This window comes from Xyrauchen texanus, chromosome 15 (assembly GCF_025860055.1).
Source record: "Xyrauchen texanus isolate HMW12.3.18 chromosome 15, RBS_HiC_50CHRs, whole genome shotgun sequence".
In the NCBI taxonomy this organism is placed as follows: Eukaryota; Metazoa; Chordata; class Actinopteri; order Cypriniformes; family Catostomidae; genus Xyrauchen; species Xyrauchen texanus.
In genome coordinates this window covers 37,669,349-37,685,131 of record NC_068290.1, presented here as the reverse complement: position 1 = coordinate 37,685,131, position 15,783 = coordinate 37,669,349, and the positions used below count along the sequence as shown (strand labels likewise).

The 15,783-nt window shown below is 41.7% G+C and overlaps 1 protein-coding gene across 2 annotated transcripts in view; it reads left to right on the top strand.

Moving 5' to 3' along the window:
• The window catches only part of LOC127655905 (ADAMTS-like protein 4), a 102,629-nt gene that overhangs the window by 80,709 nt on the left and 6,137 nt on the right, over positions 1–15,783 (top strand). For both annotated transcript variants that reach the window (XM_052143959.1, XM_052143958.1), the window contains exons 10-16: positions 4–276; positions 4,585–4,714; positions 5,582–5,786; positions 5,907–6,080; positions 6,194–6,364; positions 13,677–13,856; positions 13,941–14,085. In XM_052143959.1, the coding sequence (XP_051999919.1) occupies positions 4–276; positions 4,585–4,714; positions 5,582–5,786; positions 5,907–6,080; positions 6,194–6,364; positions 13,677–13,856; positions 13,941–14,085 (1,278 nt within the window). The remainder of the gene's footprint in view (positions 1–3; positions 277–4,584; positions 4,715–5,581; positions 5,787–5,906; positions 6,081–6,193; positions 6,365–13,676; positions 13,857–13,940; positions 14,086–15,783) is intronic.

The window sequence follows — 15,783 nt, the reverse complement described above, 5'->3', positions numbered from 1 at the left end:
CAGGTGCTCACTCAGTTGCTGTTGAAAACCCTATCATTCCTCCTCCTGTGTCATCTTCTGATTCCTCACCTCCATTTTCATTCCCTTTCTCTTCCTCCTCCTCCTCCTTTTCCTCCTCATCTGATCGATGGCCAGCAGAGAGGCCCCGCCCACAGGGCACAGGACCCAATCGTAATGCTCGGATCCCTCCACGCACAGACCTCCCACTGGACAATCAGCCTCTGTTTGTATGGCGTCGAGGGCCACTCACTGAATGCACTGCCACCTGTGGCAAAGGTCAGTGGTCACTGTAGCTGTTTATGTCATTGTGTTTTACTCACGGTGCCAATACAAAGATTTCTACACCGGTTAACACAAGGAAAGTGCAAAACTACAGATTTTCATAATCGACTACTCAGTAGGTGTAACCTGCACACACACACACAAGACGAGACAGTCACAATGTGAACAAACACTGCTTTTATTTAAAGAGCAGGCGAAGGTACAGTAGGGAAAATCCAGAGGGAGAATCGTCGAGGAAGCGTAAGGTCGAGGCCGGGGAATCAGGATAGGGCAAAAAGGGCAAATCTACAAATAGAGTGGTCGAGGAAAGCGAAGGGGTCAGAGGCGGGGTAATCAGAATCAGAACAACGAGGGAATCTAACGAGTAGAATAAACAGGGAGCTTAGGGGAACACTAGAGCTGGCAAAGTGAAGGGGTAACTAAACAATAACCAACACCAGTGAAACGAATGTGCTGTGGTATTTATAGAGGCGGGTGCAGGTGTATACAATGAGTGTGGTGATTGAGGCGAGTGCAGGTGTATTCAATACTCTGGCGATTGGGAGCGGGCATGTGAGCCCGAGGGGGGAGATTGAGAACGGGCATGAGAGTTCGAGGAATCGGAACGAGCGAGTGCGCTCGAGGGAGCGGGGCGAACCGAAGAAGCGGGGTTCATTACAGTAGGTGGCCTACAGGGCTAGTCAACTAATCTATTTTAAAGTAGCTCTGTATAATTAGACTAGTTTTAATTGGTTTACCTGACCCAGATTGGATGCCTTTCTAAGGCCAAAAACATTCACTACAATTACATAAAAGCAAATTCTAGCGCGTTGATGTGTTGTTCATTACTCAACACAAGTATACGTTGTATTCTCAGCATTGCCACAAGCGGTGCTATAAGCATGCCTTACCAAGGTTTGGTACAGCCAGGGCAATGCGAGAGTGCACGTTATATTTTTTCAATTGGACCTTACGCTTGCAATGCGTTGGCCACTGTAATGTTGTAGAGCAAGGCCTGAACACAGAAGCAGAATCATTGTGAACTTTAACTTGACTAGATTTGATTTGCACAACGTTACACCAACACAATACTTGACAATGGACATGGGAACCACATGACATAGACAACCAATGGTGAGACTAAACTAATGAACATGACAATAAAACTAATAAAAAGGTACCAATAATAAAACAGAACTGATAATAAGATAAGACAATAAACCAATGAGAACGAGATAAACACGGAGGGATACTAAATATCACATGACCAGAAAGAGGAAACAGGAACAAGGAACTACATTTTGATAATAAAAGACCTGAACACAAAATGTGAACAAAAACACTTTTAAACATGACATATCACCCCACAAGGGGTGGTTCCCAACGCCAAATATAAATAAAACTAACAATAGTTCAATAGTGTCCTGGGGGGGGGGGGGGTTCTTGAGACATGGTGGAGCTGTGGAAGTCTCAGGGATTGGCTGCGACAGGGGAACAGTCTTAGTGGCTGTGAGTACAGGCAGTGGCAGGGCAGTCTCCATGGTCATGAGAACAGACAGTGATGAGCGAATGACCTCTGTGGTCATGAGCACTGGCATTGATGGGGGAATAACCTCCATGGCCGTGAACACTGCCAGTGACAGGGAAATGACCTCCATAGTCATGATCACAATCAGTGAAAGGGGAACGACCTCTGTTGCCATGAACACTGCTGTGGCATACTCTGAGGGTGGAGCTGTGGCAGGCTCTGGGGTCACGGCAACTTGGCATGATCGGATAGGCGTGCCGACTTGACAAGGTTGGGCCGAGGTGGTGACATGGCAAGGCGGGCCGCTTGGTATGGCAGGTGGGAAAGCGTGACATGATGAGGTAGACGTGGCTACATGGCATGACGTAATAGATGTGGCAACATGGCATGACGAGGTAGATGTGGCAACATGGCATGATGAGTTAGGAATGGCAGGCATGGCAACATGGCATGACATGGCAGATGTGGCAACATGGCATGACGAGGCAGACGTGGCAGCCAAGGCTTGCAGCACTGGCCCTGAGATGGACAAGGCAGGTGTCGACACTGGCGGCTCACGGAACATGGCAGGTGCTGGCTCGTGGCAGGCATGGGCGCTGGCTCTTGACATGGGGTGGGCGCTGGCTCGTGGCAGACATTGTGCAGGCTCGTTACAGGTGTGGGCGATGACTTGATGCAGGCGTGAGCACTGGCTCATGGTCCATGGCAGTCGTGGGCGCAGACTCGTAGAACATGACAGGCTGGGCGCTAGCTCGTCGAACTTGGCAGGCATGGGCCCTGGCTTATCGAACGTGGCAGGCATGGGCGCCGGCTCGTGGCCCGTGGCAGGCATGGGTGCTGGCTCATGGTCCGTTGCAGGCATATACGCTATGACAATGGACTGTGATGCTGGCATAATCTGTTCCTACAGTGAAGTTGGTTCCAGGTTTCTAACCTTAGAGAGCATTTACATAAGATGTGATCTTGCGCTCAAAAACAGTTAGATGGATTGCAGCGGACTGAAAGAGAATGCGGGGGTCTCGACACCCATTTTAAAAGTTCTACTATTTGACTGTTTAACTTGATGAGCCGTCTTAAAAACACTGGCGGTGTGATGCTCATGAAATAGCGTGAGATGCAGTTCATTGGCCAGATGTGGCAATCTGAAAGTGTATGGTTTTAGCATTCATAGTTCACATGGGGATGATTTACCAAGTGAGTTTTACTGTGGAAACTGTATAAAAGCTAAAGGACAGCATACTGTCAGCATGTTCATTACCACTAACAAATATAAAAACTAAAAGGATTATATCAGCAAAAAATCTAGATAAAATAGCCAATATCACATAAGTTGTTGGACGACTTGGGAACAAGTCATTCATTATGACCAGTGTTGGGTGTAATCTGACTACGAGGTAATGTAATTACTATTTTGTGAAAAAAAGTAGTGTAACGTGTTACATTTTAAATTCTTGTTATAAGATTACAGTCGCTAATTTCAATGAAAGTAATGACTTTAATGTACATTACTTTGGTTACAAAAACTTCTAAAATAATATTATTTATTTAGAATACTGATAAAAAATTATTTATGTAAATGTTTGCATTTCTGTGATAGCTGAAGGGCAGTAACAACCTAAGGAGTCATTTTAAGGGGAAAATGTTTGGAAATATAGACATCATTTTGAATTTGTTGAGCGGGAAAAAAACTTTAAAGTGTTTTAGAAAGTAACTAGTACTTGGATTACTTTTTTGATTAAATAATCAAAGTCAGTAATCTGATTACTGTTTTAGATAAGTAATTATTTATTTGTAGTTAATTACTTTTTTGAGTAACTTAATGTGACCCATTTCTAGTTTACTCCACACACTTCTGCTTAACCTCTGATCCAGAGTGGCATAGAGAATTAATGCTGTGTTTATGTTTAATACGAAAGCTGGAATCAGTCAGAGAACATGAACCCGTTGCCCACTGACATCTGACGAAAGCCAAGAGGAGAGTGATGTGGAACAGGCTGTATATGTGCCAAACTGTTAGGGAGTTTCTCTGTAGCGTTGTATGTGCGTTTGAGGGAGTAACAGTGTGTTGCCAGCAGCCTTCTTGTCTCTGTTTTTGATTAATCTGATATGCTGAGTGTTGTGTATTTGCTCTTTGCCACTCCCTTGTGGTCAATTTAAAGAGCTGCATATTGTTGGAACCAATGTCTGTACACTCTAAGCAAGCGTCACTATTACTATGGACCTGTAAGCATGCACACAACAAGGCCCTAGGCTAGCAACCACCCACTCGGCGGCCAACTTTGGAACGCTCCAGGACAGCTATTTTCTATAGATAGAAGTGCCATGAAAGTACAGCTCCTAACTACTTGAATGGAGGAAGACAGAGATCCCCATTTCAACATTTCAAATCAGCAGTATAACCTCAGAACTATGATATAATTTATTGGGATTCTTTAGCTTAGATCACGGTAAAAAACACTATTTGTCAGGCTGGTTCATCTAATGCACATGCGTGTTCTCGAGTTGACAGACAGCCGATATCTGTATGTTAAAGCTGATTGGCTCTTTTACCTGTTAGGCTGAACTTCCTTTTCAACACCCACCATATTGGGTGTTCCAATTTCTGTCATTTATTTTAATGCAAGTGTTAAACAATCTCTGATAGCAATGCCCTGACATCTACCCAGAATAGCCTAGCATTGTGCCTGCAAGTTTTGGACAGGCAAACACCACTAACATTTTCTTTCTATGTAAAATATGTTTTTTATTATTATTATTAGTTGATGTGCACATACTGTATGTGTTTGTGTGTTTAGGCTCCCAGTATAGAGATATTGTGTGTGTGAACAGACACACAGAACAGGAAGTTCATGAAAGGAGGTGTGACTCTGCAACTAAACCAACCCCAGAGGAGGAATCATGCAACGTCCATCCATGTCCACCATTGTGAGTCACTGTGTATGTGCATATGGACATGCATATTGAATTTATGCTATTATGAATAAGTATTTAGGAGATATTTTAGGTCAAACTTTAGGGACAAAATTTGTCACATACTGTCGATAACCACAGAAATGAATTTTGAATCATCCCTCAGTTTATAAAAAGAAATGAACAATTGTTTATAGGAGAATCATGAAGGTCTGGGTCAAAATTTTCCACCAAAATCAAAAGACAAAATAAGTAAATATAATTGTGATAAAGAAAATGAAGAATAAATATTACCATAAAGATTGATTTCACAGGACAACGTACTACATCAAATCTGATGAAGTCATCTGATCCAGGAAAGCTAACAGATTTTTAGCCAGATGGCACATTTTGTGCACATTGTTCTTTGTGTAGATTATCTAATGATCTATGCATCCGATTACATTGTGTGTGGGCTCGTTTTAAAGATAATCATAATTGTGATGTTTTATGTTCCATTATTTTTTTTAAGTCTTTTTCAGCTTTAGAAGAATGTGATCCACCTGCGCTAAATTTAAAGTGTCATAGCATAGGGTCTGAATACTTATGTCAATGTGATATTTCATTTTTTTTCTTTTTAATACATTTGCAAAGTTATCAGAAGTCTTTTTTTTGCTTTGTCATTATAGGGTATGGAGTGTAGAGTGATGTGAAAAAAAGCATTTTAGCATAAGACTGCAACATAACAAAATGTGATAAAAATGAAGGGGTCTGAATAATTTCTGAATGCATTGTAAATTTACACACCAAAGATTACACATTATTACTGAATTATTCATATACAGTAAGTGCTTAAAAATAATGTGTGTGCGCGCGTGCACGTGTGTGTGTGTGTGTGTGTAGCTGGGATACAGGAGTATGGTCGGAGTGTAGTGTTTCCTGTGGCTGGGGTGTGCAACAGCGTCAGATACAGTGCAGGCAGAGTTTTGGGAATCGTTCTACGATGGTTCACCCACAACGATGTGCTGGTCTCACACGACCCAATGCTACACAGCCCTGCCACCCGCGTGTCTGCTCCCACTGGGAGATCAGCACCAACTGGAGCACGGTAAGACACCTTCAGTATATGTGTGTGTGTGTGTCCACTGATTTATTGTAATAGAAGAGTGGGAATGTTTACTTACACATACTGTAAATATATTACTGAATATGATTTTTCTCCTTGCAGTGTTCAGTGGATTGTGGAGTAGGAAAGAAATCCCGGAGCGTACGCTGTGTCAGTAACCATGGTAGCATTGTGAATGACAGGGAGTGCAATGACAGGCTCCGCCCACAACAAACTGAAGACTGTCACATGGGTCCCTGTGTCACTAACTGGTACTTCTCTGATTGGACACACACTGTGAGCACTGACTGCTAAGATTCAATCTTTTATCATTTGGTTCAATTAATATAAATTTTTGTTAGATATTTTTTATTCAATGCTTTAAAAGATGGTTATTCTCTGTGTCTCAGTGCTCTGCAGCATGTGGTCCCGGAGTCCAGCGGAGAGAGGTGGTGTGCCTGACCAGAGGAGGCAAGAGTGAAGGAGGAGAGTGTGTGGGGGAGAAACCGCCTGATATGAAGGCTTGTAACGGGGGACCCTGTACATCCACAAACCTCTGGTATACTGGACCCTGGGGACAGGTGAGAGACACAAAGACTGACCAAGGGATTCTGAGACTGATTCTTCAAACGATAGCATACAGATTTTAAGATCTCTGTGGAATAGAACAAAGTAAAAAAACTAAATTGAATAGAGTAAAACAGTCTGATTGAATAGAATAAAACAACATTGAATAAAATTGAATTGAACAGTCAAATAGTATAGAACAAATTTGAATGGAATTTAGTGCAGTTGATTACAACAGAAAAGTCAGATAGATTAGAACAACATTTAGTATAATTGCATAGTTGAATTAATAAAGTTGAATAGAATACAATATTGTTGAATAGAACAAAATAAAGTAGAATAGAATCATACAGTCCAATAAAATAGAACAACACTGGAATGTAGTTGAATAGTCGAACAGAACAGAATAAAGTTGCATAGAACAAAGTTTAACATAAAATAACAAAGTCAGATTGAATAGAAAAAACAATATCGAATAGAACTGAATTGAATATTCAAATAGAATAGAATATAGTTGAATATAATGTAGTAGAAAAGTTGCTAAAAGAACAGCTGAAGTTCAAAAAGAACAAAGTTGAACAGATCAGAACAAATTAAGATAAAATAAAATAGAAAACAACTTTGAATAGATTTAAATAGTTGAATAGGATAGAATAAAGTTAAATGTAATTTAGTACAATAAATTAAACAAACAGAATAAAGTCAAAAAGAACAAAGCTGAATAGAACTGAACAAAGTCAGAAAATAGAATGTCTCGGGTTACTTGACTGTAACCCCTGTTCCCTGAAAAATGAACGAGAATACCCACGCCGCCACACTACGGATGTCTGGACCCCTTACGGTTGTGTTGTGCTCACAAGAGCGCGAGAGGTCTCAGACATGAGCTTGTGATGTTGACTCAAGGACATAAGAGCCTGGAGTAGCATGAACATCCAAACTATAAAATCTTATGAATCTATGCAGAGAGGACCAGCCTGCCACATTACAAAAATGCTGCAGAGGGACACCTCTAGTCAAAGCTTTAGAGGAAGCGACCCCCCTGATAGAATGAGCCCAGATACCTACTGGCAAAGCTTGACCGCACGCCTCATAGGCCAGGGCAATAGCATCCCTCACCCAGTGTGACATTGTTTGTTTGGTGGCAGTCACCCCCCTGTTACGGCCCCAATGGCAAACGAATAGTTGGCCTGACTTACGCCACTGGCTAGTGCGATGGACGTAAGCCTGAAGGGCACGGACTGGACACAGTCTGTGAAATTTCTCCTGATACGCCGCTGTAAACGGTGCAGGACAGGAGGCCTCAAGAGTGACCGGATTTACGGTCAAGAAAGGAACCTTAGCAGGTAGTCAGAATGAGGATGCAATATCGCTTTCGCCATTCTTGGGGCAAAGTCTAAGCAGGATGGCAAGATGGACAGAGCCTGCAAATCCCCAATACTTCTTAAAGTAGTAATAGCCATAAGCAAACCATCTTAGAGTCAGAAGCTTGTAAAATGCTGACTCTAGAGGTTCAAAGGTTCAAAGGGGGTTTCAACCAAACCCTCAAGGACTATAGCTAAATCCTATAAAGGGATCCTGGTTCTAACAGGAGGCCTTAGTCTCATTGCCTCACGAACATAAGTGAGCAGGCAAAGAATGTTTCCGCAGTGGTACCCGGCCAATCAGCCGTGGCAAGCCGACAGAGTGGCCACATAAACCCTGAGAGTGGCGGGGCGTGAGCCTGCTGATAATTTCTCCTGCAGGAAGTCCAGAACTGAAGCAATCCGGCAGTTATCTGGATCTGCATTACATGCAGTGCAACACCTTTCAAAGACCCCCATTTATTGGCATAACTTTTCCTAGTTGAAGGAGCCCTATCACTGAGAATGGTCTCGATAACTTCAGGTGAAAGCCCAGTCTCCCTCAGTTGTTACCCTTCAGGGGCCAAACATGAAGGTTCCACAACTCAGGCTGGGGATGAAATATCGTCCCCTGTGCCTGAGACAGAAGGTCCCTCCTGTCCGGTATCACCCAAGGCGAGCTGTCGAGGAGAGATATTATCTCCGAAAACCATACCCTGTTCGGCCAACGCGGTGCCATGGTTAGAAGCAAGACCCTTGCTGGCGAATTCTGGCCAGAACTCCCGGTAGCAGAAAAAACTGAGAAAAATGCATACGGGTGCATTTTGGGTCATGTATGTACCATCGCGTCCAGACCATGGGGGGCTGGGTGACTGGGTGACTCAGGGAGAAGTAGAGGGGACTTTGCGCTGTCTGTTGGGAGGCGAAGATGTCCACTTCTGCCTTGTAAAATCTTAACCAGATTTGTTTCACTACCTCGGGGTGGAGTTTCCACTCCCCCATCTGTATTTTCTGTCTGGAAAGTAAGTCCTCGAAGGTCTAAAATCGGACGCAATCCCCCATCCTTCTTGGGAGCAAGGAAGTATCTGCTGTAGTAACCTGACTCTCTCTCTGGAAGGGGAAAATTTTCTATGGCCCCTTTGACAAAGAGATTTGCAGTTCTTTCCACAGTAGACATGCTTGTTCCAGTTTCACGGTAGTGGGAACCGGAGGACGGAGAACTAATTTCATTCTGTAGCCTTTTTCTACTGTTCTTAGGACCCACATAGCTTCCACGCTGCCAGGTTCTCTGAGATGGGTATCAATTTTGACACTTCCTGTTGAGGGGAAGTCGAGTGTTCCGTGTCCTGGACTACGGCAGGAAGCAATGGAACACCCAAAATTTTGCTGGAAACCGCTAACTCCCGAAACACCAGAGGCGGCGGGAATGGAGAGGTTTCGTGGGGGTATCAGGAAGGTACAGGTGGATGTTTCACGTGCCCCGTCCCAAGGAGGGGGCTACCCCCACAAGGCTGGGCACAAGACCATCAGGGCTTTTTCTTTCTTGTCTCTTCTCTTGCTTTGGAGGCTGATGAGGGCAACGAGCCGGTCCCCAGTCATTACGAGTGGGAGCGCGATTCGCCACACTTTTGTTTCTGAGCCTCCCTTCTAGAAGGACTGGGGCGGGGTGGCTTGCGGCCCCTACCCCTGAGTTCGGCGAAGAAGGAATTGCCCGAAGGCTTCTTCTTGACTCTTCGCCTCCTGAAACCTGGTGATGACTGTGTACATTGAGTCACCATACAAGCCATAAGGTGAAACCGGGGCATCAAGAAAGAATACTTTGTCCTTATCTCTGATGCCCGAAAGGTTCAACCATAAGTGTCTCTCCATGCTGACCAAAGCAGCCGTTGAACGGCCAATGGCGGGAGCCATCTGTTTGGTCGCCCAGAGAGACAGATCCGTGGCTCGACGAAGCTCTAAGAAAGCCTCTTCGTCGACCGTACTGCCCACACTCAGGTCCTTCAATAGATCAGCCTTGTACATTTGTTACACCGCCATGGTGTGTAGAGCAGCACCAGCCTGACCTGCAGCTTGACAAGCCTTCCCCACAAGCATTGAGGCCTTAGCACCCACGATAGTTCAATATGTCGACGTTGAGGGCACAATGACACGGGAAGCATAAGGTGTCTTTCATGAATGAGTCAACTCGTCAAGGAGATAATCAAAGAAGGGGAGAGACTGACTTTGAGTTCCTTCTCCCCGGCCACCAGACAGAAATCTATCCTCTAATTTTGATTGTTTGGGGGTCTCTTTTTCATGCGGCCAGTCTAACTGTAGTCTGGCCACCGCACAAGTAATTCCTCAACCGCTTTATTATTACGCGATGAATGCTCAGAGATAGGCAACTCAGAATCCGTGGTCCCAAGAGACTCATCGTTCCTCTCATGAACTGAAGAGGCGCCGAGGCGCGCTTCGAGATCATGCGAGGGACCGGTTGGATCTAGAGAGAGAGTGAGTGATAAGGACGAACCCGTCTCTCGCTCCTCAGCCAGATCCATACATGAGCCCCACGACGCAATGTTGGGGGCTGGATCTTGGAAATAAGCGAGACGAGTGCGCAGCATCTTCACTGTGAGCAGCTCACAATGCTGTGTGTGTCTGATTCAGCCATATGGCGTAAACAGGGAAACACACACCGTTTGCTTTGTTTATCACTCATTTTCTCTTTGTCTTTCACACTTAAGTGACAGAAGAAAGAAAAAAGAAAAAGAATTCTGAACACTGCCTAACAAATCTAACTCCTATCAGAGGAAAGTAGAAAGTTTGACAGGCTTGAGAAGCAAAACACACACAGAATGGTCTGAATGGTCAACACACACAGAATGCTCTGAAGACAAAAGACCAGACGATGCACCTGTGGCACATCTATTTATAGCCCCTGGTACCGGCGCATGCTGATGATGTCACCAGCAGAGGCTATAAATTTCATTGACGTGTTGCACACATATTCACAGCTGGTCACTCCTAAAAGACGTTCCCAAAGCACTAAATCATCGCAGCATCAAAGTGTAGCTTTTGATAGGGAACAACATAGAATAAAAATTAATAGTCGAGTAGAATAGAATAAAGTTGAATAGAATACAATATAGTTGAGTTGAACTGAATAGTCAAAATAAATAAAGTTTAATAAAATAGTCAGATTGAGTAGAATAAAACAGAATTGAATAGACAAGTAGAATAGAATAAAGTCAAAATAATCAAAGTTGAATAAAACAAAGTCAGATTGAATAGAATAAAACAACATTGAATAAAATAAAATTGAATAGTTGAATATAAAATGTTAAATAGAATAACAATAGAGTAGAACAGAATGAAGTTAGAATAAAGTTTAATAGAATAAAACAAAGTCAGATTGAAAAGAAAAAATGTTTAATAGAATAGAGTTGAATAGTGAAATAGAATAGAATATAGTTAAATAGAATACAGTACAGGAAATTGATTATAATAGAATAAATTCAGATTATATCAAATAAAACAACATTGAATGGTATAGAATTGAAAAGTCAAATAGCATAGAATAAAGTTTAATATAATGCAGTACAACAGGTATAAATAAATAGATCTGAACAAATTTAGATAAAAATTTAGATTGAGTAGAATTGAATAGTTTAGTAAAATAGAATAAAAATAGTTGAGTAGAACAAAATGAAGTAAGAAAGAACAAAGTTACTAAGAATAGAACAACACTGAATATAATAGAATTGAGTAGCTGAATAGAACATAATTAAGTTGCCTAAAACAAAGTTGAACTGAATAGAAGTGAAATAGAATAGAAGAGAATCAAGTTAAATAGAGTAAGTCATTAACAGAATGAAGTTGCCTAAAACAAAGTTGAACTGAATAGAAGTGAAATAGAATAGAAGAGAATCAAGTTAAATAGAGTAAGTCATTAACAGAATGAAGTTGCCTAAAACAAAGTTGAACTGAATAGAAGTGAAATAGAATAGAAGAGAATCAAGTTAAATAGAGTAAGTCATTAACAGAATGAAGTTGCCTAAAACAAAGTTGAACTGAATAGAAGTGAAATAGAATAGAAGAGAATCAAGTTAAATAGAGTAAGTCATTAAAAGAATGAAGTTGCCTAAAACAAAGTTGAACTGAATAGAAGTGAAATAGAATAGAAGAGAATCAAGTTAAATAGAGTAAGTCATTAACAGAATGAAGTTGCCTAAAACAAAGTTGAACTGAATAGAAGTGAAATAGAATAGAAGAGAATCAAGTTAAATAGAGTAAGTCATTAACAGAATGAAGTTGCCTAAAACAAAGTTGAACTGAATAGAAGTGAAATAGAATAGAAGAGAATCAAGTTAAATAGAGTAAGTCATTAACAGAATGAAGTTGCCTAAAACAAAGTTGAACTGAATAGAAGTGAAATACAATAGAATAGAATAAGTAGAATAGAATAAAGTAAAATAAAATGGAATGATGAATGATGTAGAACAGAACAGAGATTCCCAAACAGGGGCATCCTAGGGGCTACATTAGCAGGTTCAGGGGGTACATGAAAAGATTTGGATTTTGCTTTGTTGAACCTAAAAAAATTTGGATTAAAATCATATAATAGGGATTAGAGATGGGTAAAAATATACATTTTCCAAATTAATCATGAACTTCATTTGAACAATCATTATATTGATCTTTTACTCTATTACTCTGTGAACTTTTCATTGCGTTTAGAGAGTAATAGTTTGGTTCTGGTTCCTTGAAACATGTGTCCAAAGATGAGATCCACACAATCCATTTATCATTAAATAATGCCTCTTTTTATTTTTTATATATATATATATATATATATATATATATATATATATATATATTTTTTTTTTTATCCCTTTTCTCCCAAATTTTTGAATGCCCAATTCCCACTACTTAGTAGGTCCTCGTGGTGGTGCAGTTTCTCATCTCAATCTGGGTGGGGGAGGGCAAGTCTCAGTTGCCTCCTCTTCTGAGACGTCAATCTGCGCATTTTATCACGTGGCTCATTGAGCATGACACCGCGGAGACTCACAGTATGTGGAGGCTCATGCTACTCTCTGCGATCCACGCACAACTTACCACATGCCCCATTCAGAGTGAGAACAACTAATCGTGACCAAGAGGAGGTTACCCCATGTGACTCTAACCTCCATAGCAACCAGGCCATTTTGGTTGCTTTGGAGACCTTTGGAGATGGAGTCACTCAGCACACACTGGATTCAAACTTGCAACTCCAGGGGTGGTAGTCAGCGTCAATACTCGCTGAGCTACCCAGGCCCCCTAATAATGCCTCTTATAACATCCTTTCTCTTTTTTACAGTTAGTTGTTGATCAGAAATAACAAAAATAAATATTTATTCTAAACAAACCTATGTTTGCGGATGCGTTAAAAAAACTGCATGCACTCTGTTCCTGTCCCAAATGGCATACATTATGTCGACTTGCGGTCTCATGGCCTTAATTTGTGCATGCCCAAGAAGTCCAAGAGACCAAAGGGAGTGTCCTATTTGATATTTTAGTCCCCAGAATGATGCTCAGGAGTGCCACCCTAGCGCCCTCGATGCGCCCTTCGGTGGAGCCCACATTGGTGAGAGCTCCACAGTGGCTTATTACCTAACATTCTATGCTGCTCGCCCTCTTGACCAGTCACAGGTTCTTGCCGGAGTAAAAATAATGGAGGGCAAGACAATATTGAGCACTTCTGGCAAAAAAGGAAGCACTTCCCGCAAAAAGAAACAGTGAAATAGAATATACAGTCAGTAAATAGAATAAAGCTAAATAAAATATGTAAAATAAAATGAAATAGAGTAGAATAGAATAAGTTGACTAGAATAGAATAGAGTCAAAATAGAACATCAAATAGAATGAAACAGCGATTTTTTAAGTCTTAGATAGTGTGGGCACCCTGTGACAACATTTATGAGATGGCCCCACCCTACTGGATACTCTCTGTTCTCTCTCTGTCCATCAGTGCAATGCAGCATGTGGGAACGGCACCCAGCGCAGAGACATCATCTGTGTGAAAAAGACAGGCAGTGATTTCACAGTGAGAAGTGCCAGTGATTGCTCGCACCTGGAGAAACCGTCTCCTGTGCAGCCGTGTGAACTGCAGCCCTGCAGACCTCATTGGTTCACCACTGAATGGAGCACGGTGAGTATGACATTATCTCTCCAGCAACAGTACTGTCCTTCAGTAACTTTGCTTCTTATTATTTAATTGTCATCTCTCTTTTAGTGCTCTCGTTCTTGTGGTGAAGGTGTGCAGAGGCGAGAGGTACGGTGTCTCACAGCAGACAAAAAGCACAGCTCATCATGTGATCCCGACTCCAAACCTGCACTGGAACAGTCCTGTAACACCATACCTTGCAGTCCATTTGAAGGTGTGTGTGAATCAATATTTCCTGTATGTCAATATTTCCTCTGAAAAAAGCTCCAAAAAGAAGATACTCAAAGAGTTTACTATACTGAGGTAGATAAAAGCATTAAATAGACATAGTACAAATTGACTTAAATTACTCTGATAGTTGGAAAAATTCTTATTATAAAATGTAAGTACGGATCAGGGGGCTTAATTAATTGTGTTTAAAATTTACAATTATTAAACAAAATTAAAAAATTAATTTAATAATATTAATACTTATATTAGTAAATCTAATAATAATAGTAATTTTAATACAAACATTGGCAAAAATCTTGTTTACAGTAAAAAACTTACAATGGAAGTTAATGGGTCTAATCTGTAAACATTAAAATACTCACTGTTGCAATACTCACCTCAATCCGGGTGGCAGAGAACAAGTCTCAGATGCCTCTGCTTCTATCCGCGCATTTTATCACGTGGCTCATTGTGCATGACACCGCGGAGACTCAAAGCATGTCTCATGGCTCATGCTACTCTCGGCGATCCATGCACGACTTACCACGTGCCCCATTGAGCGTGAGAACCACTCCGGCAAGTTGTAGCTCTGGAGACATTAAAAGACACTTGTGTGCTCAAGCTGATGCCCCTGAGGCGCTGAACGATTTGGCTGGAGAAGTGAGGGAAATTCGGCGAGAATTGTTGAACATGTCGGCAATGTTGACGAAGGTCGTTGTTGACTTGGAGGATCTTGCTGAAATAGTCAATCGATCACTACCATGGAGATGAAATTCACTGAGGTGATCACAAGAGTGGTGGATGTCGAGAATCAGATAGATTATCTGGAGTCATCGGAGAGAGAACTAGCTGCTGATCCATTAGTGACCAAGGTGAATTTGAAGCATGTATGGAAGAAATTGGAGGACTTTGAGAACTGCAACCGGCGGAATAACGTCCGAATCGTCAGTATTCCTGAAGCCGAAGAGGATCAGGATATGGTGAAATTCCTGGACGGGCCTTTTCTGAATCTGCTTGTCATAACAGGCCATAAACTGGAAATTGAATGAGCTCACAGGGTTCCGGCTCAGCGATCCACTGAGGGAGACAGGCCCTGATCAATTCTGGTCAAATTTCTTAGATCATCCATTAAAGATCTCGTGTTGCGCAAGACGAGGAGTTACGGAAGTCTTTTTGGAAGAACTACAGCACTTTTTTTTCCCACACTTTGCAAATTCATCAAGAGAGAAATGTGATCGATTCAAGGAATGCACTTTTGCACTAATGTTCACGGCCAAATGGAGAATAGATGCTAAGGATGGTTGCAAAACATTTGCATGTCCACAGCAAGTGATGTCCTCCATAAAGTCAATGGAGTAAGTTATTTTGTGGTACTCATGTTGTAGCCGAATGGACCAACTCACTGAACATTCACTTGACTTCGAACAGTCAAGTGAATGTTAAGTGAATTGGTCCATCTGAACTTAGTGCCTTTTTTGTTCTTTTTGTGCTGGTTCTGCCTAGTGGCTAGAGTTTGTTTTGTGTAGTAACACCCTTTCGGGCCTGTTGAGTGGATGAATCTGCATGTTCTATGTTGTTCTATGTGCTTAAGCCTCCTATTGTCTGGAGTTTGTTTTGTGGTGTATTTCTTGCAAGACATTGGAGTGATTAGGTCATTTGTTGCACTTATGTTGCATTTATTTGACTGTCCGAGGAATCTTTT